Source organism: Odontesthes bonariensis, chromosome 23, assembly GCF_027942865.1.
Source record: "Odontesthes bonariensis isolate fOdoBon6 chromosome 23, fOdoBon6.hap1, whole genome shotgun sequence".
Lineage (NCBI taxonomy): Eukaryota > Metazoa > Chordata > Actinopteri > Atheriniformes > Atherinopsidae > Odontesthes > Odontesthes bonariensis.
The window spans coordinates 27,946,898-27,970,405 of record NC_134528.1 but is presented as its reverse complement, the minus strand read 5'-3'; the positions used below and the strand labels follow the sequence as shown (position 1 = coordinate 27,970,405).

Sequence of the window (23,508 nt, the reverse complement as noted above, 5' to 3'; positions counted from 1 at the left end):
AAAAAAAAAGACATTTCCAACCACCAGCAGGTGGCGCTATAGGTGGATGTCACTATTTTATATGTGAGCTTTCAGTCTGGGTCCAGCATTCACCGTATGAAGTTTGGGACAGATTGGATAATGTATGTGGAAGTTATAAGCGACTTAATTTTTTATGGCGCGTCATAAATTTGAGGCCTTGCCACGGCCACGCCCTTTATGTTTTGAAAAAGTTGGCCAATGATTTTTTCGGCCCATGTCCTAAGAGTAGCCTGGCCAAGTTTGAAGCGTTTAGCATGAAATCTGTAAGAGGAGTTTGATAAAATGCGAGGTGTGGAAAAAAAAAAGAAATTTCCAACCACCAGCAGGTGGCGCTATAGGTGGATGTCACTATTTTATATTTGTACGTTCAGGCTGGGTCCAGCAATCACCGGTTGAACCTTGGGAAAGATTGGATTATGTATGAGGAAGTTATAAGCAACTTAATTTTTCGTGGCGAGTGATGGCGAGTCATCAAACTTTGAGGCGTCGCCACGGCCACGCCCTTTAAGTTTTGAAAAAGTACGTTGGGGCTGGAGCTGGACGCTGTAGTCGCGCAGCTGTGCCCTAACACACGATACCCTCTGCGTATGTACAAACACATAATGACCCCAATGCGGAGGGGTTTTTGAAAATTTCTTGGTGGCGCCACTGAGCCATTTTGCTCCACCCACACACGATACCCTTTACATACGTACGAGGTCGTCAGTGGGGACGTGTGTGCCAAGTTTCATGACTTTGCGATGATGATAAGGCTTTCAAATCATAAACGCCATCACACGATTTTCACCGCCTGGCCACGCCCACACCGTTCAGAGTTTGGAAAAGTTTCTCCATGAATTTTCACCCCCATGTCTTAAGAGTAACCTGGCCAAGTTTGAAGCTTGTAGCATTAAATCTGTAGGAGGAGTTTGGGGTGTGGAAAAAAAAGACGTTTCCAACCACCAGCAGGTGGCGCTATAGGTGTTTATCACTATGATAATATGTACGCGTTCAGGCTGGGTCCAGCAATAACCATATGAAGTTTGGGACAGATTGGATAATGTATGTGGAAGTTATAAGCGACTTAATTTTTAATGGCGAGTCATAAATTTGAGGCGTCGCCACGGCCACGCCCTTTGAGGTTTGAAAAAGTTTCTCCATGAATTTTTTCCCCCATGTCTTAAGAGTAACCTGGCCAAGTTTGAAATCTGTAGCATCAAATCTGTAGGACAAGTTCGATCAAATGCGAGGTGTAGGAAAAAAAAGAAGTTTCCGACTACCAGCAGGTGGCGCTATAGGTGGATGTCACTATGATAATATGTACGCGTTCAGGCTGGGTCCAGCATTCACCGTATGAAGTTTGGGACAGATTGGATAATGTATGTGGAAGTTATAAGCGACTTTAATTTTTGTGGCGAGTGATGGCGAGTCATCGAACTTTGAGGCGTCGCCACGGCCACGCCCTTTAAGTTTTGAAAAAGTTTCCCCATGAATCTCTCCCCCCATGTCTTAAGAGTAACCTGGCCAAGTTTCAAGTCTGTAGCATGAAATCTGTAGGACAAGTTTGATCTTATGCAAGGCGTGGAATCGGTCAAAAATGGCACGAAAACGCACTTTCCATCCAAAATGGCCGCCTTCCTGTGTACGTGGCACCGTGATGGCATGAGACTTTTTGGTGCGTCTGGGCATGATGAATGAGTGTACCGAATTTCGTCGTCCCACGCGAAACTAATCCTATTAAGGGGACCATTTTTATGCACCGTAGGGGGCGCTACAGAGCCAATGAGCGACTCCTAAAAATATAAAGTTTAGATTCTTTCATGTCGTCGATTGGCAGGTGGCGCTCGCAAAATTTCGTGAGTTTTCGCATACCTTTTGCAAAGAATCGGAAATAATAATAATAATAACTAGAAAGCTGCAAGCAGCTGTGAGCGGGACCGAGGTGTGCGTACGTTGGATGTGCGCACGTTGTGGCATGCGCTGGACTCCGTAGTCGCGCAGCTCCGCCCACCCGCACGATACCCTCTGCGTACGTACGAGCACATAATAACCCCAATGCGGAGGGGTTTTTGGAAATTTTTAGGGGGCGCCACTGAACCATTTTGCTCCGCCCACAAACGAAACCCTTTACATACACACGAGGTGGTCAGGGTGGACGTGTGTGCCAAGTTTCATGATCTTGCAATGGTGATAAGGCTTTCAAATCACAAACGCCATCACACGATTTTCACCGCCTGGCCACGCCCACACCGTTCAGAGTTTTAAAAAGTTTCTCCATGATTAATTTCCTCCATGTCTTAAGAATAACCTGGCCAAGTTTGAAGCTTGTAGCATTCAATATGTAGGAGGAGTTCGATAAAATATGAGTTGTGGAAAAAAAGAGACGTTTCCAACGACCAGCAGGTGGCGCTATATGTGGTTGTCACTATTTTATGTGTGCACGTTCAGGCTGGGTCCAGAAATCAACGTATGAAGTTTGGGACAGATTGGATAATGTTTGTGGGAGTTATAAGCGACTTAATTCTTCATGGCAAGTCATAACTTTGAGGCGTCGCCACGGCCACGCCCTTTAAGGTTTGAAAAAGTTTCTCCATGAATTCCCCCCCCCCCATGTCTTAAGAGTAATCTGGCCAAGTTTGAAGCTTTTAGCATTAAATCTGTAGGAGTAGTTCGATCAAATGCGAGGTGTGGAAAAAAAAAGACATTTCCGACCACCAGCAGGTGGCGCTATAGGTGGATGTCAATATGATAATATGTACGCGTTCAGGCTGGGTCCAGCATTCACCGTAAGAAGTTTCGGACAGACTGGATAATGTATGTGGGAGTTATAAGCGACTTCATTTTTTGTGGCGAGTGATGGCGAGTCATCGAACTTTGAGGCGTTGCCACGCCCACGCCCTTTAAGTTTTGAAAAAGTTTCTCCATGAATTTTTCCCCCCATCTCTTAAGAGTAACCTGGCCAAGTTTCAAGTCTGTAGCATTAAATCTGTAGGACAAGTTCGATCTTAAGCAAGGCGTGGAATCGGTCAAAAATGGCACGAAAACGCACTTTCCATCCAAAATGGCCGCCTTCCTGTGTACGTGGGACCATGGCGGCAAGAGACTTTTTTTTGCGTCTGGGCATGATGAATGAGTGTACCGAATTTTGTCGTCCCACGCGAAACTAATCCTATTGCGGGGACCATTTTTAAGCATTGTAGGGGGCGCTACAGAGTCAATGAGCGACTACCAAAAATATAAAGTTTAGATTCTTTCATGTCGTCGACCGGCATGTGGCGCTCGCAAAATTTCCTGAGTTTTCGCATACCTTTTGCAAAGAATAAGAAAGAAAGAAAGAAAGAATAATAATAACTAGAAAGCTGCAAGCAGCTGTGAGCGGGACCGAGGTGTGCGTACGTTGGGATGTGCGCACGTTGGGGCATGCGCTGGACGCTGGAGCCGCAGCTCTGCCCACACACACGATACCCTCTGCGTACGTACGAGCACATAATAACTCCAATGCGGAGGGGTTTTTGAAAATTTCTAGGGGGCGCCACTGAGCCATTTTGCTCAGCCCACACACGATACCCTTCACATACGAACGAGGTCATCAGGGTGGACGTGTGTGCCAAGTTTCATTAAGTTGCGATGATGATAAGGCTTTCAAATCACAAACGCCATCACACGATTGTCACCGCCTGGCCACGCCCACACCGTTCAGAGTTTGGAAAAGCTTCTCAAGAGTTTTCTTCCCCCCTAGCTTAAGAGTAACCTGGCCAAGTTTGAAGATTTTAGCATTAAATATGTAGGAGGAGTTTGATCAAATGCGAGGTGTGAAAAAAAAAGATGTTTGCAACCACCAGCAGGTGGCGCTATGGGTGGATGTCACTATGATAATATGTACGCGTTCAGGCTGGGTCCAGCATTCACCGTATGAAGTTTGGGACAGATTGGATAATGTATGTGGGAGTTATAAGCAACTTAATTTGTTGTGGCGAGTGATGGCGAGTCATAGAACTTTGAGGCGTCGCCACGCCCACGCCCTTTGAGGTTTGAAAAAGTTTCTCCATGAATTTTTCCCCCCATGTCTTAAGAGTAGCCTGGCCAAGTTTGAAGTCTGTAGCATGAAATCTGTAGGACAAGTTCGATCTTATACAAGGTGTAGAATCGGTCAAAAATGGCACGAAAACGCACTTTCCATCCAAAATGGCCGACTTGCTGTGGACGTGGGACCATGGCGGCATGAGACTTTTTTGTGCGTCTGGGCATGATGAATGAGTGTACCGAATTTCGTCGTCCCACGCAAAACTAACCCCAATGTGTGGACCATTTTTAAGTACCCTAGGGGGCGCCACTGAGCCACTTTGCTCCGCCCACACACGATACCCTTCACATACGTACGAGGTGTTCAGGATGGACGTGTGTGCCAAGTTTCATGACGTTGTGATGATGATAAGGCTTTCAAATCACAAACACCATCACACGTTTTTCACCGCCTGACCACGCCCGAATTGTTCAGAGTTTGGAAAAGTTTCTCCATGAATATTTGCCCCCATGTCTTAAGAGTAACCTGGCTAAGTTTGAAGCTTGTAGCATTAAATCTGTAGGAGGAGTTTTATAAAATGTGAGGTGTGGCAAAAAATGACATTTCCGACCACCAGCAGGTGGCGCTATAGGAGGATGTCACTATGATAATATGTACGCGTTCAGGCTGAGTCCAGCATTCACCGTGTGAAGTTTGGGACAGATTGGATAATGAGTGTGGAAGTTATAAGCGACTTAATTCTTCATGGCGAGTCATAACTTTGAGGCGTCGCCACGACCACGCCCTTTGAGGTTTGAAAAAGTTTCTCCATGACTCTTTCCCCCCATGTCTTAAGAGTAATCTGGCGAAGTTTAAAGCTTGTAGCATTAAATCTGTAGGACGAGTTCGATCAAATGCGAGATGTGGAAAAAAAGAGATGTTTCCGACCACCAGCAGGTGGCGCTATAGGTGGATGTCGTTATGATAATATGTATGCGTTCAGGCTAGGTCCAGCATTCACCGTATGAAGTTTGGGACAGATTGGATAATGTATGTGGGAGTTATAAGCGACTTAATTTGTTGTGGCGAGTGATGGCGAGTCATCGAACTTTGAGGAGTTGCCACGCCCACGCCCTTTAAGTTTTGAAAAAGTTTCTCCATGAATTTCCCCCCCCATGTCTTAAGAGTAACCTGGCCAAGTTTGAAGTCTGTAGCATGAAATCTGTAGGACAAGTTCGATCTTAAGCAAGGCGTGGAATCGGCCAAAAATGGCACGAAAACGCACTTTCCATCCAAAATGGCCGCCTTCCTGTGTACGTGGGACCATGGCGGCATGAGACTTTTTTGTGCGTCTTGGCATGATGAACGAGTGTACCGAATTTCGTCATCCCACGCGAAACTAATCCTATTGCGGGGACAATTTTTAACCATCGTAGGGGGCGCTACAGAGCCAATGAGCGACTACCAAAAATATAAAGTTTAGATTCTTTCATGTCGTCGACTGGCAGATGGCGCTCGCAAAATTTCCTGAGTTTTCGCATACCTTTTGCAAAGAATAAGAAAGAAAGAATAATAATAAACCTTACAGATACAATAGGGTCCTTGCAGTTTCACTGCTCGGTCCCTAACTAGAAAGCTGCAAGCAGCTGTGAGCGGGACCGAGGTGTGCGTACGTTGGGATGTGCGTACGTTGGGCATGCGCTGGACGCTGGAGCCGCAGCTCTTCCCACCCGCACGATACCCTCTGCGTACGTACGAGCACATAATAACCCCAATGCGGAGGGGTTTTTGGAAATTTTTAGGGGGCGCCACTGAACCATTTTGCTCCGCCCACAAACGAAACCCTTTACATACACACGAGGTGGTCAGGGTGGACGTGTGTGCCAAGTTTCATGATCTTGCAATGGTGATAAGGCTTTCAAATCACAAACGCCATCACACGATTTTCACCGCCTGGCCACGCCCACACCGTTCAGAGTTTTAAAAAGTTTCTCCATGATTAATTTCCTCCATGTCTTAAGAATAACCTGGCCAAGTTTGAAGCTTGTAGCATTCAATATGTAGGAGGAGTTCGATAAAATATGAGTTGTGGAAAAAAAGAGACGTTTCCAACGACCAGCAGGTGGCGCTATATGTGGTTGTCACTATTTTATGTGTGCACGTTCAGGCTGGGTCCAGAAATCAACGTATGAAGTTTGGGACAGATTGGATAATGTTTGTGGGAGTTATAAGCGACTTAATTCTTCATGGCAAGTCATAACTTTGAGGCGTCGCCACGGCCACGGCCTTTAAGGTTTGAAAAAGTTTCTCCATGAATTCCCCCCCCCCCATGTCTTAAGAGTAATCTGGCCAAGTTTGAAGCTTTTAGCATTAAATCTGTAGGAGTAGTTCGATCAAATGCGAGGTGTGGAAAAAAAAAGACATTTCCGACCACCAGCAGGTGGCGCTATAGGTGGATGTCAATATGATAATATGTACGCGTTCAGGCTGGGTCCAGCATTCACCGTAAGAAGTTTCGGACAGACTGGATAATGTATGTGGGAGTTATAAGCGACTTCATTTTTTGTGGCGAGTGATGGCGAGTCATCGAACTTTGAGGCGTTGCCACGCCCACGCCCTTTAAGTTTTGAAAAAGTTTCTCCATGAATTTTTCCCCCCATCTCTTAAGAGTAACCTGGCCAAGTTTCAAGTCTGTAGCATTAAATCTGTAGGACAAGTTCGATCTTAAGCAAGGCGTGGAATCGGTCAAAAATGGCACGAAAACGCACTTTCCATCCAAAATGGCCGCCTTCCTGTGTACGTGGGACCATGGCGGCAAGAGACTTTTTTTTGCGTCTGGGCATGATGAATGAGTGTACCGAATTTTGTCGTCCCACGCGAAACTAATCCTATTGCGGGGACCATTTTTAAGCATTGTAGGGGGCGCTACAGAGTCAATGAGCGACTACCAAAAATATAAAGTTTAGATTCTTTCATGTCGTCGACCGGCATGTGGCGCTCGCAAAATTTCCTGAGTTTTCGCATACCTTTTGCAAAGAATAAGAAAGAAAGAAAGAAAGAATAATAATAACTAGAAAGCTGCAAGCAGCTGTGAGCGGGACCGAGGTGTGCGTACGTTGGGATGTGCGCACGTTGGGGCATGCGCTGGACGCTGGAGCCGCAGCTCTGCCCACACACACGATACCCTCTGCGTACGTACGAGCACATAATAACTCCAATGCGGAGGGGTTTTTGAAAATTTCTAGGGGGCGCCACTGAGCCATTTTGCTCAGCCCACACACGATACCCTTCACATACGAACGAGGTCATCAGGGTGGACGTGTGTGCCAAGTTTCATTAAGTTGCGATGATGATAAGGCTTTCAAATCACAAACGCCATCACACGATTGTCACCGCCTGGCCACGCCCACACCGTTCAGAGTTTGGAAAAGCTTCTCAAGAGTTTTCTTCCCCCCTAGCTTAAGAGTAACCTGGCCAAGTTTGAAGATTTTAGCATTAAATATGTAGGAGGAGTTTGATCAAATGCGAGGTGTGAAAAAAAAAGATGTTTGCAACCACCAGCAGGTGGCGCTATGGGTGGATGTCACTATGATAATATGTACGCGTTCAGGCTGGGTCCAGCATTCACCGTATGAAGTTTGGGACAGATTGGATAATGTATGTGGGAGTTATAAGCAACTTAATTTGTTGTGGCGAGTGATGGCGAGTCATAGAACTTTGAGGCGTCGCCACGCCCACGCCCTTTGAGGTTTGAAAAAGTTTCTCCATGAATTTTTCCCCCCATGTCTTAAGAGTAGCCTGGCCAAGTTTGAAGTCTGTAGCATGAAATCTGTAGGACAAGTTCGATCTTATACAAGGTGTAGAATCGGTCAAAAATGGCACGAAAACGCACTTTCCATCCAAAATGGCCGACTTGCTGTGGACGTGGGACCATGGCGGCATGAGACTTTTTTGTGCGTCTGGGCATGATGAATGAGTGTACCGAATTTCGTCGTCCCACGCAAAACTAACCCCAATGTGTGGACCATTTTTAAGTACCCTAGGGGGCGCCACTGAGCCACTTTGCTCCGCCCACACACGATACCCTTCACATACGTACGAGGTGTTCAGGATGGACGTGTGTGCCAAGTTTCATGACGTTGTGATGATGATAAGGCTTTCAAATCACAAACACCATCACACGTTTTTCACCGCCTGACCACGCCCGAATTGTTCAGAGTTTGGAAAAGTTTCTCCATGAATATTTGCCCCCATGTCTTAAGAGTAACCTGGCTAAGTTTGAAGCTTGTAGCATTAAATCTGTAGGAGGAGTTTTATAAAATGTGAGGTGTGGCAAAAAATGACATTTCCGACCACCAGCAGGTGGCGCTATAGGAGGATGTCACTATGATAATATGTACGCGTTCAGGCTGAGTCCAGCATTCACCGTGTGAAGTTTGGGACAGATTGGATAATGAGTGTGGAAGTTATAAGCGACTTAATTCTTCATGGCGAGTCATAACTTTGAGGCGTCGCCACGACCACGCCCTTTGAGGTTTGAAAAAGTTTCTCCATGACTCTTTCCCCCCATGTCTTAAGAGTAATCTGGCGAAGTTTAAAGCTTGTAGCATTAAATCTGTAGGACGAGTTCGATCAAATGCGAGATGTGGAAAAAAAGAGATGTTTCCGACCACCAGCAGGTGGCGCTATAGGTGGATGTCGTTATGATAATATGTATGCGTTCAGGCTAGGTCCAGCATTCACCGTATGAAGTTTGGGACAGATTGGATAATGTATGTGGGAGTTATAAGCGACTTAATTTGTTGTGGCGAGTGATGGCGAGTCATCGAACTTTGAGGAGTTGCCACGCCCACGCCCTTTAAGTTTTGAAAAAGTTTCTCCATGAATTTCCCCCCCCATGTCTTAAGAGTAACCTGGCCAAGTTTGAAGTCTGTAGCATGAAATCTGTAGGACAAGTTCGATCTTAAGCAAGGCGTGGAATCGGCCAAAAATGGCACGAAAACGCACTTTCCATCCAAAATGGCCGCCTTCCTGTGTACGTGGGACCATGGCGGCCTGAGACTTTTTTGTGCGTCTTGGCATGATGAACAAGTGTACCGAATTTCGTCATCCCAAGCGAAACTAATCCTATTGCGGGGACAATTTTTAACCATCGTAGGGGGCGCTACAGAGCCAATGAGCGACTCCCAAAGATATAATGTTTAGATTCTTTCATGTCGTCGACTGGCACGTGGCGCTCGCAAAATTTCCTGAGTTTTCGCATACCTTTTGCAAAGAATAAGAAAGAAAGAAAGAAAGAAAGAAGAAAGAAAGAATAATAATAAACCTTACAGATACAATAGGGTCCTTGCAGTTTCACTGCTCGGTCCCTAATAAACCTTACAGATACAATAGGGTCCTTGCAGTTTCACTGCTCGGTCCCTAATAATAGTGAAATCCTGCAGATACAATAGGCCTTCGCAGCGCTTAGCTGCTCGGGCCCAATAAACCTTACAGATACAATAGGGTCCTTGCAGTTTCACTGCTCGGTCCCTAATAAACCTTATAGATACAATAGGGTCCTTGCAGTTTCACTGCTCGGTCCCTAATAATAATAATAATAATAAACCTTACAGATACAATAGGGTCCTTGCAGTTTCACTGCTCGGTCCCTAATAATCCTTACAGATACAATAGGGTCCTTGCAGTTCACTGCTCGGTCCCTAATAATCCTTACAGATACAATAGGGTCCTTGCAGTTTCACTGCTCGGTCCCTAAAAATAATAATAATTATACATATGATGCTAAAATAAAAATACAACCCCCCCCCCCCCACACACACACACACACACACGCACATAAAAATACTACTTAAGAACCTGACACATGCACCCCCCCCTTCCCACCCCCAACACACACACACACACACACACACACACACACACAACCATTAAGACATATTATTTAGTAGCCTAATTGACCAAGGGACCATTGAAAATTTGAACCTATTCGTTTTACATTTCGGGACCCTGTATCTTCTTCCTGAGGGCAGTATCTCATATTCACCATGCAAAATATGTTCACCATCCACTAAGATTTTCAGACTCTGCCTTTTCACTGTTTCATCAAATAACGCTTGCAAAGATGTGGGAGAGGGCATGCCCATTATTTTCCCCGCTCTCTTGATGAGAGTTTGGAGTTCACCTTTCAATTTAATAGACAGGTTCCCAAACCATACAATAATCCCATATCTAATAATGGATTCAATTGAAGCCCTGTAAAAGGCCAACATTGTTTCTTTCTCAATGCCAAACACTCTCAGCCTCCTCAAAAAATGTAGACGCTGGCTGATTCTTGCATTTAAAAATTCAATATGCTGGCCCCATTTTAATTGGGAATCAATTACCACACCTAAGTATTTGTATGTGGAGACCTGCTCCACTGCCTCCCCATTCACAGTCACCACCTCATGGTTACCTTTTGACCTGGGGTCAAAGACCATTTCTTTTAACTTAAGTAAGTGGTGGACTTCAGGAGATCTAAAACTATATACCAGTCAGTCTGCATTGATGGAGGGGAGATAGAGACTGTTCAGACCTGCAAATACCTGGGGGTGGTGCTGGATAATAAACTGGAGTGGTCTGCCAACATGGAAACAGTGTACAGGAGGGGCCAGAGCCGTCTCTTCTTCCTGAGACGGCTCGGGTCCTTCAATGTCTGCTGTGACCTGATGTGCATGTTTTATCACACTATCATTGAGAGTGCACTGTTCTATGAAGCTGTCTGCTGGGGGAGTTGCACTACAGACAATAACTGTAGGCACCTAGACAAACTGGTGAAAAAGACCAGTTCTGTTGTAGGCAGAAGGCTGGACCCTCTCAGTGCTGTGGTGGAGCAACGGATGAGGAGGAAATTAGATTCTGTTTTGGAGAACAATAAACATCCTCTCAACAGCATCCTGGCAGGACAGAGGAGCAGCTGCAGTGAGAGGCTGCAGTACTGAGAGGTTCAGAAGGTCCTTTGTTCCCACAGCCATAAGGCTTTTTAACAGGGACTGCTGACATGTTCTTTTCAAATGTATTATTATTACTATTGTTCAAATATACAATTATTGTAGATATTTAAAAACAATTTTTTAACTACTTGACTTTGAATTTGAATTTCCCCTACTGGGGGATGAATAAAGTATTTTTCTATTCTATATATTCAATTCAATTCAATTCAATTCAATTTTATTTATATAGCGCCAAATACAACAAATGTCATCTCAAGGCACTTAAATAGTATAGTTCAATTCAAGCCAATTGGAATTCAATTAATTGCAATCATAATTATTTTCTAAATAATCCAATTCATTCATATAGAGCCAATTCAAAAACAACTTCCTAGCTAAGGAAACCAACAGATTGGACTGGAACTTGTCTTCAGTCCAATCTGAAAGGATCGACTCCCTTTTAAGAGGAAGAAACCTCCGGCAGCACCAGACTCAGGAAGGCATCCGCCTCGACCAGCTGGAGTTTGAGAAGACAAAAAAAGGGGGGGGGACACTGTAACACCATTCAAAGGATACCTGTTAGAACAGGGAAACATGAGTTAATAACCACAATAATGTCACATGTACATAATATCATTTGAGAAATTAAACGGGGGAAAAAGAGAGTAAAGTGAGGAAAGGTGTGACAGATGAGGCCCCCCAGCAGTCTAGGCCTATAGCAGCTTAACTATGGGATGTTTCAGGATCACCTGAGCCATCCCTAACTATAAGCTTTATCAAAAAGGAAAGTTTTAAGCCTGGTCTTAAAAGTGGAAAGGTTGTCTGCTTCCCGGACATTTACTGGCAGCTTATTCCACAATAGAGGGGCCTGATAACTGAAGGCTCTGCCTCCCATTCTACTTTTAGAAACTCTGGGAACATCAAGTAAACCTGCAGTTTGCGAGCGAAGTGCTCTGTTAGGAAAATATATTATAATGAGATCTTTAAAATATGATGGAGCTCGGTCATAAAGAGCTTTATATGTAAGGAGAAGAATCTTAAATTCTATTCTGAATTTAACAGGGAGCCAATGAAAAGAAGCTAAAACTGGAGAAATATGATCTCTCCTGTTAGTTCTCATCAGAACTCTGGCTGCAGCATTTTGGATCAACTGAAGGCTTTTCAGAGAATATGTGGGACAGCCCAATAATAAAGAATTACAGTAGTCCAATCTTGAAGTAACAAATGCATGGACTAGTTTTTCTGCATCACTCTGAGACAGGATGTTCCTGAATTTAAGAATATTACGAAGATGAAAGAAGGCATTCCTAGAAACCTGTTTTATATGCGAGTCAAATGATAAGTTCTGGTCAAAAATAACTCCAAGGTTCCTCACTGTAGAACTAGAAGCCAAGAAAATACCATCTAGAGTAACTATATAGCTAGACAATTTCTCCCTGAAACGCTCAGGTCCAAAGATAACAACTTCAGTTTTGTCTGAATTTAGAAGCAGACAGTTCTGAGTCATCCAGGTCTTTATGTCTTTAAGACATGCTTGTAGTCTGACCAACCTATTGGGTTCATCTGGTTTTATAGATAAGTACAACTGGGTATCATCAGCATAGCAATGGAAATTTATGCCATGCTGTCTAATAATGTTACCTAATGGAAGCATGTATAAAGTGAAAAGAATTGGTTCAAGCACAGAACCCTGGGGAACTCCATGACTTACTCTGGTGTGAGGAAGATTCTTCATTTACAAGAACAAACTGAAATCTATCAGATAAATATGATTTAAACCAGCCTAATGCAGTTCCTTTAATCCCAATAACATGTTCAAGTCTGTGTAATAAGATACTGTGATCGACCGTATCAAATGCAGCACTGAGATCCAACAGGACAAGCACAGACACAAGTCCGCTATCAGAGGCTAAGAGGAGATCATTGGTAACTTTCAGCAGTGCAGTTTCTGTGCTATGATGCACTCTGAATCCTGACTGAAACTCTTCAAACAGATTATTTCTGTGTAAGTGATCACAAAGCTGAGCTGCAACTATTTTTTCAAGAACTTTAGACATAAAAGGGAGATTGGATATATGTCTATAATTAGCTAACACTTCTGAATCAAGAGTAGGTTTTTTAAGTAAAGGTTTAATTACAGCAACCTTAAAAGTCTGAGGTACATATCCTGTCAACAAAGACAGATTGGTCAAATCCAATATGGAAGTGTCAATTAAGGGGAAAACCTCCTTGAATAGTCTGGTTGGGATTGGGTCTAAAATACAAGTTGATGGTTTAGAAGAGACTACTACTGTCGTTAGTTTAGAGAGATCAACTGGACAGAAGCCTACTGGACGTGTTCCTAACTGGAACACGTAAGAGGGAGCACATTGCCTTTTCCTATGCCAGTCCTAAACTGTGGAACGACCTCCCATTTCACATAAGACAAGCCCCTTCACTGCCCATTTTTAAAACCCGTCTTAAAACCCATTTTTATTCCCTGGCTTTTAACCCAGCATGAGACTCTGTTTCTGTTATTGTTTTATTGTTTTAATATTGTTTTTGTTTATTATTGTTTTTACATTGTTCTTATGTTTTATGCCTTATATTTCGTGTTGTTACTCATGTACAGCACTTTGTTTCAGCCACGGCTGTGTTAAAGGGCTTTATAAATAAAATTGAGTTGAGAAGCCGTCTAAATACAAATCAGGTTCTAAGGAAACTTCTAAAGCTGCTGTACATGATGATACATGGGAAGGACTCCATTTATCTTCTCTCTGATAGAAACAATTTTATTTATAAAGAATCTCATGAAATCATCACTGCTTAGAGTTAAAGGAATACCTGGTTTAACAGAGCTCAGCCTGGCTACAGTGCTGAAAGAAACCTGGGATTGTTCTTATTCTCTTCTATCAATGATGAATAATAAGCAGTTCCAGCTTTACGAAGGGCTTTCTTTTACGTTATTAATCCAGACTAATCGAGACTCTTCTAAATTAGAGGAACACCACTGTCTCTCCAGCTTTCTTGCAGTCTGTTTTAAAGCAGCTGTGAATTATACCAAGGAGCCAACCTCTTCTGACTGATTACCTTCCTTTTCAGAGGGGCAACATTGTCCAGTGCTGTACGCATTGAAACTATAGTGCTGTCAACAAGAGAGTCAAGTGTTGCTGGAGTAAAATTTAGGTAGTCGTTGTCTGTCATATCTGCACATGGCAGTGAAGAAAAGGACGATGGAATTAATTCTTTAAATCTGGTTACAGATAGACACCTTCTATATGTAAATGTCTTCTCAGAAACTGTATAGTCTAGCAATGTAAACTCAAAGGTTATCAAAAAATGGTCAGATAAGACAGGGTTATGAGGGAACACTGTTAGCTGTTTCGTTTCAATGCCATAAGTCAGCACAAGATCAAGGGTGTGATTAAGGCAGTGAGTCGGTCTGTGAACACTCTGAGAAAATCCAATAGAGTCTAATATAGAATTAAAGTTCATATTCAGGCTGTCATTTTCAACATCTACCTGAATATTAAAGTTACCCACTACAATGACTTTGTCTGTACTCAGCACTAACTGGGATAAAAACTCTGAGAATTCAGACAGAAACTCAGAATAAGGGCCAGGTGGACGATACACAACAACAAACACAAGAGGTTTCTGTGATTTCCACTTTGTGTGGGAAAAACTGTGAATCAGAGATTCAAAAGAGCTCAAACTAATCTTGGGTCTGGGACTGATTAGTAACCCTGATCTGAAAATAGCTGCCACTCCTCCTCCTCTGCCTGTGGTTCGAGGAACGTGAACATTTAAACAGTCAGAGGGAGGTGATTCATTAATGCTAACATGGTCCTCCTGCCAGTCAGGTTTCTGTGAGACAAAATATATCAATATGATCACATATTGATATACACAGATCAACTCATTCACTAACACTGCCGTCTCTCCTCATCAGACCAGGTTTTCTCCAGAAAGATTGCCAATTATCTATGTAGCCCACGTTGTTTGCTGGACACCATCTAGACAACCAGCGATTGTAGGACGACATGCGGCTAAACATGTCATCACTGGTCAGATTTGGCAGGGGTCCAGAGAAAACTACGGAGTCCGACATTGTTTTGGCAAAATTACACACCGATGCAACATTAATTTTAGTGACCTCCGATTGGCGTAACCGGGTGTCATTAACGCAGACATAAATAACTATTTAACCGTATTTACGTTTATCCTTAGCCAGCAGTTTTAAATAGGATTCTACATCACCCGCTCTGGCCCCTGGAATGCATTTGACTATGGCCGCTGGTGTATCTAATGCCACGTTTCTGACTATAGAGCTGCCAGTTACCAGGGTTTTGTCCTCAGCGGGTGTGTCGCTGAGTGGGGAAAATCTAAATATAGTATACAGAAAGGCTACATACTGATAAGAATGTTGTTCGTAGCACTTTTCAGCATTCATTGTTGCTTTAAATGTAAAAATATATGTACCACATACTTAAACATGTTATTTATTGTAGACATCTCAGCTCGCTTGCTAACACTGGACGTTTGACAGCTAACTGTTAACTGCAAACTTGCATGCTCTTTTTGAGCATTGTAAGCAGTTTACAAGTAGTGCTGAGCAGTTCATTTTTTCACTCTACATTAATGATGACAATGCTTTGCAGATGGACAAATGTAAAAAACAAAGATTGAATTGATACAGTCTCAGTTATGATTATGCGACTGAATGTATCATGCATAATACTGTGATGTGATTCGCACCAACATGTGCACACACGCGGACACTCTTGTAGAGTCCCTGACATATGCCCACTCTTTATGCTTTACAGGCTTAATATCAGTCCTCCACTATAACGTCTCCCCAACCAGTGGAATGTGATGATGAACAACACCAGTACTTTGCCCCCAATTGACTCCCATCAGAAATTAAAATCCTTGTAACGCAGTTATAATCATCTTCGTTGCCTCCGATGAATACCACTATTATTATACATATTCGAGCCAGGAACAGGACGGGCATTCTCACTCATTACCCCTACAGACAAAATGCAGCATGATTTATGGCTGTGACCAAGGCATTTGATTGCCTCTGCGTCTGCGGTGCCACTATCAGGAAATGAAGCTCACAGCAGAAATCCAATAAGGAGCACACAGTGCGCACTGAAGTTCTCATCATAATTGTGGCTATTTACAGATTGATATAGCTGTACAGAGCCCTGACATCTTGTCTGTTTGCTGCCTCTTGCAGATGAATCAGCGTTTATCCTCATATTACCCCCCACCCACGCCCGCATCCAACACTCCTTCACTCTGCTCCCTATGCCCTTATTGTTTGCCTGATATGGACAAGCGGATCACGTCTCTCATTCTGTTTACAACCTCAGAGGATTGGGAAAATGGCTCAATCATACGCCTTTTAGCTGCTTGTTTTGTTGCTTATGTTAATTTCCTTGATGCCAGCAGTTTTCACGCTTGTGGTTCTGCGAAATAAAAAAACTTAATGGGAATATGAAACAGTGTTGATGGTTAAAGTACAAATTGTTTTTCTGTGAAAATAACTTTTGCTTGATTGTGATCGCAAATTATATTCTTTGTGTTTGGTATTCCAGATACTCCACCAGCTTGTATAAGACATGGACAGAGACCGTGGGAGAGAGCTCTCAGTACAACCTCAGTTTGCCATTAATCAGCAGAGACCCGGGCACTCAGCTAATCTCAGTCAACTTCAGCTTGCAGGTTTCTACATTAAGCCCTCATGCTATGAGGAAAAAAAGGGATGAATAATCTGAATATGTCACTGCTTGTAGTATTTTTCCTTAGAATAATAGAGAACAGGGTGTGAGGGATTTGTTACTGTGCTTTCAGCGTAATTCCTTTGTTGCTAATGCCTTCAGCAAATAGTTAAGGTATGTCATGTGTGTGTGTTTTTTGATTAAGTGGGTTTATGAAGATGTTGCCAAGAATATCTGTAGTTTATATTAATGAAAACCTGAGCGGATCTTCCAAAATGCATTACGATGTCCGTCAGAACTAATAACGCACCTTTCAACTTCTCTCCAGCTAACGTCAGTACTCAGAGAAGTGAAGTATTTGGAGGGTAGACAAATCGAGGCCATACCAGATACTGCTGTGCAGATCTACACCACCAGGGATCAGCTGTGGCAGCATGTGGCCAACCTAGAGCTCACTGCTGTCCGATACAATAAGGTTGGTTAAGATTCAGTGAAAAGTTTTTAAACTGCTGTTTGGTCTGCTGTGCAACAGGGTCAGCAGATAGAACTCTGGCTCGTCTATGAAATTTAACTGTGTCAAATCTGAAAACAGAGATTATGCTCATTCCGATTACGCTTGACCTACCTTAAATTCTCTGTCATTTAAGATGAAATTGTCTGTTGTAGAAAGCCGGTTTTCTCCTCTGGGTCTTGACATGTTTTCTTCAACAAACTCTGTTACACCTGCCCTCTCATAGAGCAGGAAACAGTTGTCTGACACATCCTCATTCATGCAATAATTATCAAATCCCATATCAGAATGGATTAATTGGCTAAGGATTAAGTCTTTAGAGACATTGGTATCCCGAGACACACAACCCAACAATCATTTTTCATGTCGTTAGTCAGTGCAGTGAACATTTTTTGAATATAAAAAAAAAAGATGCTGATGCTGATCTTTAGTATTTAGGACAGATGATGACATATGATGCAGATTTTTTACAATCCCAATTGCAAAAACTGAGACTGCTCTGTGAAATGTAAATAAAAGCAGAATGCAATGATTAGCAAATCCCATAAACCAATATCTTGTTCACAGTAAAACGTAGAAAACGTCAAATTCTGAAAGAGAGACATTTTTTTCAAATGAAAATCTTACATACGATAGAAGCTCATCTTAATTTAAAAGGCAACAGCATCTAAAAGAGTTGGGATTTGAGCAGCTAAAGGTTGGAAAAGTATTGAATCGGTGATGGAACATGTTGCAACTAATTGGGTTGATTGGCAACAGGTCAGCAACATGACAAAGTACTTCACTCTTATTAGAGAGAATTAAAGATGGACTATTTCTAGATATTGTTAAGCAATTTTAGAATAACGCTCTTCAATATGAAATTGCAAAGACCTTGAATATAATGTCATCCACAGTACATAATACCACCTAACATCTCATGAACAAATGCTACAAATGAATAGATTTCACATCAAAGAAGTGAGAAAAACAGATATAGAGAAACAGTGCATTGCAGCAACAAAGTACAAATGCAACACATTAAAAAGTCAAGGGAAATTAATGCCTGCCTTCTCGTTCAAGTCAGCCTGTTCTTTAGTTAGGATCGCAGCATCACAAATGTTGTGGAACACTGAGCGAGGTGACTTTCTCCGTCCTGCAGCATCAGCAGCTCCTGTTGACCTGCAGCAATATAAATCTGACTGAATATTTCTTCTGTTACACTTCACTCTTTAATTAGACTCCATTTAACAATCAAATGATCAATCCTCCAGTTTTACAAGACCTTTCACTGCTACTAGCAACCAACAATACTGTGAGCTGAAGTTTCCATAAACACATGTTGATCTGTCACATTGGTAGCAAAGAAAGACACAAGGGCCAGTATGGTATGCTTCCTACTTTATGTTTCCCATAGCAACAATAATGTGGTGCACTGCCATACATATGTATGTATGGCAGTACTGCCGTACAATATTTTGCACTACGTAGTGTAGTTAGGCCTCGGCTGATTCTTAAAAAATTCAGCCGACTGATTAATCGGTCCACCGATACCTAAACTTTAAAGATTTGTTAACCCTAACCCATTTGTTAAACTTTATCTTTCTGATGTTGTTTCATAAATGTCAAAATTGCAATGTGAACCAAATACTGAAATAAACTATTGAATTGGTGTTGTCATTCTGTACTACTATTAAGTAAAAGACCTACAATTTGCTGAAGAAAATTAACATTATGTGTATATATTCACTAACAGTTGAATAATAGAATCTGTGCATAAGATATACCTGTTGACCACAGACACCATCACATTCTATATTGTTGGTCTGAATGGTAACTGAGCATGGCGTGAAATTGCAGTTCCTATGATGTAACAATGTAACTCACAATATGTGAGTAATCACGGCTGTAATTAACTTTGCTACACAGACAATAGCTCCCACTATGCTCAGCAACATATACCGTATCTTCCTCATTAGGGTGAGTTTACATTTTGAAAATACAGCAGTTTACTGTTTTGGGTAGCAGAAATGATGAGTCCAATTAAGTCATGGCGACATGGAACGCTGCTGAAATAGTGACATAGTTAAAGACAGCTTCTTGATTTGGCGCTTTAGGCCTCTGAGTGGTTTTTCACTGGTGAAGATATTAAAGCGATATTTCTCGCAACACTTCGTGGGAGATGATAATCTCATCACAAATGTCGTTTTGTTTTTCTCCCTTACCCCAACTTATTGGCTGCAGGTGATGCACTGTGCACTCGATGTGGAGCGTCCTCTGGTTCAGGGCCAGCTGAGGGACATCGACGCTCAGCTCAGAAAGGCAGAGGAGAGTCTGAACTGGAAAAGCCAAGGTCTGCCCTTAACTGATGAATAACTGATACACATTCAAATGCCTTGTTTTTAATGGTCAGGTTACCTACATTATAAGATAAGCATTATTTTTACATATATACATATACATATGTATATGTGTACATATATATACACATGTGTATATATATATATATATATATATGAGATATACATTGTCATGTCTCCACCACAGCACGAAGTAGGTGATATAGTGATATAGTATGATATAGTAATGAGACATTTTTCTTGCAGTGCTCATAACATTTAAAGTGATAGTTCGGAGTAGATTCACCCTAGGGTCATTTGAACCGTGACATCCAGCCAAGTAGCCCACCTGAAGTTTTTTCGATCTTGGCTGAACATCAGCTGAGTTACTGAGTTATCCCGAATAGCTTAGTACAAGCGCTAACAGAACCTGGCAGTATCTCCAAAATTACCACACTAAAATCACATGCCATGACACCAAACTTCTACAGTAGTACAAATATGGTCTGTACTCACAAAACGATGCATTTGGAAGTTTGTACATAGTCCAGGAGTTTATTATTATCAACACAAGCCTGATAGCTTCTCTGCTGCTAAAGCTGCGTCGACGTCACTTTCTTGATCTGGGAGCTTCAAAGTAAGATGAGGGTTGATCTACTACTGTAGACAACAAAGCAATGCTGCTCAATTTCTCCATTGATAAAATAAATTCACAACTCTACAACATGAAAATTCATAAAAAATCATGTAGAATATAGCATATACTTTGTTGTCTGGATCTAAGAGCTCTGCTAGGTTTATATTCTCTGAACATATCACAGATGTATTTTGATGTTTGATATTCTTGTAAATATCAAACAGATTTAACCAAGAGTTGGAACATACTAGATGTAGATGATCATAACAATCTTACAGCTGTGTAATGGATAACAAAAAGGGAAAACTGTGTGGTATGGTATTATCTGAGCTATGCATCGACAGTGGGGGTGGATGTTGCTATGACAACTCGCATGTTGAACTTACTTAAACTCACTTGTGGTTATATTGACAGAACTAGTTCTTGGTCCACCCTCTACCTGTCCTTTGTTGTCATAATGAATGTGGCCATGTTGGTTACCACGACTATGCAGGAGACCTTCAATTTACTCCAAGGGTTCATATGTCAGTTACTAAGCAGTCAAGTAGATTCTGAATCAATCTCTGTGACATCGTTTCTTCAATCTATTGGTGAAATGTTGATAGAGACCTGCTGAAAGTTTGCGTGTTTGTTCCATCAGATTCCTCTGCCTTCACCTGCCCTTGCAGAATATTTATTCCATAGCCAAATACTTTACAAGTCACTTTGAATCTACAAAAGATTTTTGATGTGTAAAGAAGAAACCTTTGTGTTCAGAAGCGCAAATCTAATGTACGCGTTTGTGTACGTGTATGTAATGTGGACAAAGCGGCTTAGCTTTTTGAAAAAACATGTGAAATAAGAATAGAAGAGGTGTTCAATCATTGATAAGCTTTGACTGACACCCAGCTTCTCTGTGTGTTGTTGGTTTCTTTGATTCCACGATTCCCAGAGGAACAGAACAGAAATGAGAAGAGTTTTTATGATACAACGCCAATACACTTGGCTGTCTGTGGGGAGCATCTCACAGTCCCTCTGCACAGCCTAAAGTAGCCACACACCTGTATGCTTTTATGTTGGGCTTTGTGTGTGTTATGTGAGCGCATTGTGTCGGTTCATTCAGGGTAAAGGCATATCCATTTTTATATTGGAAGTGAATTTGCAAAGTAGGAAGCGGTAGTATTCATTCCATGTTAGGCGTCGTGTTCGCAAGTATTACTGCCCAGTCCATGTGCTCACCCTGAGGAAATGATTGCATTTTATCAAACGATTGGTCTGATTTAAACTACAACTCAAAAGGGGAGGAGAACTGTGTTTTGGTCCACAGTTTTTCAGTTTGTGTATTTGTGCGTTTGTAACGATAAAGCACACCACATTCGGGAAAGTACAACATCAGCTCATAGAACTCTGTATGAACTCTCCTGACAGAGCAAGCTCCCTGAGTTCCAAACCGACTGCCTGTTACAGAGAAATATTTTAAGGATTTAGACGTGAAAATCCAACAAGGTCTCAGGACACGTACGAGCCTATTCCACAGCCATGATACAATGAAAGACACTCCCTATTCATACCTGTGAAAGTTATGTGGCCTTCGGTGCCCTTTGGAGGTTTGGAGCATTCAGCTTAAAATTCTGATCAGGCCGCTTACTTGCTCTTCACTCTTTCTCTTTATGTTAACTTTAGTAGATTTAAACTGTGATGAGTCCAAAGAGCGTTTGGATGTTTTGGTGACTGCAAAAAAAAAAAAATTTGATTAAATTTCATATACAGTACATTTACATTTGTACATTTCAGATACCTTAAACATTTTTTTTTATTCTTATTTTATATTTTTTATTCATTTTTATTTATATTTCATATTTAATTTTAATTCTCTTTTTATTTGTAGCAGGACAAGGAAGAATTTCACTGCACATTGTACTGTGTGTGATCTTGAATCTTGAATCTTGAAACGGTACTCCCCTAAAGTGCCAGTTTTGTTTTGTAAACGTGAAAGAAATTCCATTCGAACCTACCTGCTGCAACACGTCTACACGACTTCGATCCGTAAAATATTATACAGAAATACCCGAGGACTCTAAGACAGTTTATGTTTTTGATGCAGAGTCGTCAAACATATCCGTTTTGGGTTTTTAAGTTAATGCAAGAGCACAGTGTTTTTGATTGAGTGCACAGCCCAAAAGATATAATCAATAATATGTCCGCTCAAGGTAGGTAGGTTGTCCCGAGTACTTTGAAGAACTGACAAGGAATTCCAAATATTTCTTGAGGTTGAGACATATGGTGAGATGTTAATAACGGGGAAGTTTCTTGACTAAAACTTCAGGTAGAGACACAAAGGCAGAAATATTCATGTGTTTTCTTTAATAAACCTAAATCATCATGAAATTGTTTTAACGTTTTGCTCAAACTTGATTTCCATACCCGTTTTTAGCCATGAAAGGATGCGCACTGTTACCGAATTAATCATTTTCATGTGAAAACATTATTTGCATCGTAACTAAACAGGCTTGATAATGAAAGCAAGCCTGTTGTAAGAAATGCAAACAATGTTCTCTGTTCCACTGTTATTTTCACAGTGGAAAAAAAGCTAATTAAAAAAAAAAATCTCAGGAAGGTGCAAAGAAAGGGATGATGTGTTGTTATGGTACCTTTAGCCACTGAAATAGTTGAATATGGTTTAAGACATTAGCTTTTCTATTTCTTCTCAATACTAACATCCTCTAATACAAATTTCTGAATGTTTTTTGCAACGTTTGAGCTCTCAACCACACATTCCTTTTAGGTGTTTGGCAGTATATCCAAGACTTGCGTGACTCCGTGTGTGACCTGGAGAGCCGACTCCAGAGGACCAAAGACAATGTGGAAGAGATCCAGAGCTGCATGAGGTCTTGGGCCAACCCCATGTTTGACAGGAAGGAGGGAAAAAAAGATGCACTGCTCAGCCTGGAGGACAGGACGGAGAGGGTTGATAAGTTTAACAGTCTGATACGGGCCTCCGGGGAAAAGATCCACTTCCTTCTCAAGGTGCTTTCCGTGTGAATGTGTGACATCTTGAACTGACTTTAGATGTGATGATTCACTTTGATCGTCATGTTTTTTTTTGGTTTCTTTAGAGCAATCGGGAGCTGTTTAGAGCTGAGCCATCCTCTGAGGAGTGGAAGGCTTATGTGGAGTACATTGACGACATGGTTGTCGATGGTTTCTTCAACAGTGTCGAGTGCACTCTCAAGTTCTTCTTGGACAACACTGGTAGGATTTTGAAGATTGAACAACATAGCGCACGTGAATCTCCAAAAGAAACACTTACTTAATATTTGTAGTTTTTAGTGATTTTGATGGTATTACTGCAACTTTGTTTTTAAGCCTGAATGTTGC

The 23,508-nt window shown here is 41.9% G+C and overlaps 1 protein-coding gene across 1 annotated transcript in view; it reads left to right on the top strand.

The window, feature by feature from the left end:
• The window catches only part of dnah9 (dynein, axonemal, heavy chain 9), a 240,491-nt gene that overhangs the window by 62,686 nt on the left and 154,297 nt on the right, over positions 1–23,508 (top strand). The window contains exons 12-16 of the mRNA XM_075458261.1: positions 16,563–16,689; positions 17,014–17,160; positions 19,420–19,528; positions 22,916–23,157; positions 23,247–23,382. Coding sequence (XP_075314376.1) covers positions 16,563–16,689; positions 17,014–17,160; positions 19,420–19,528; positions 22,916–23,157; positions 23,247–23,382 — 761 coding nt within the window. The remainder of the gene's footprint in view (positions 1–16,562; positions 16,690–17,013; positions 17,161–19,419; positions 19,529–22,915; positions 23,158–23,246; positions 23,383–23,508) is intronic.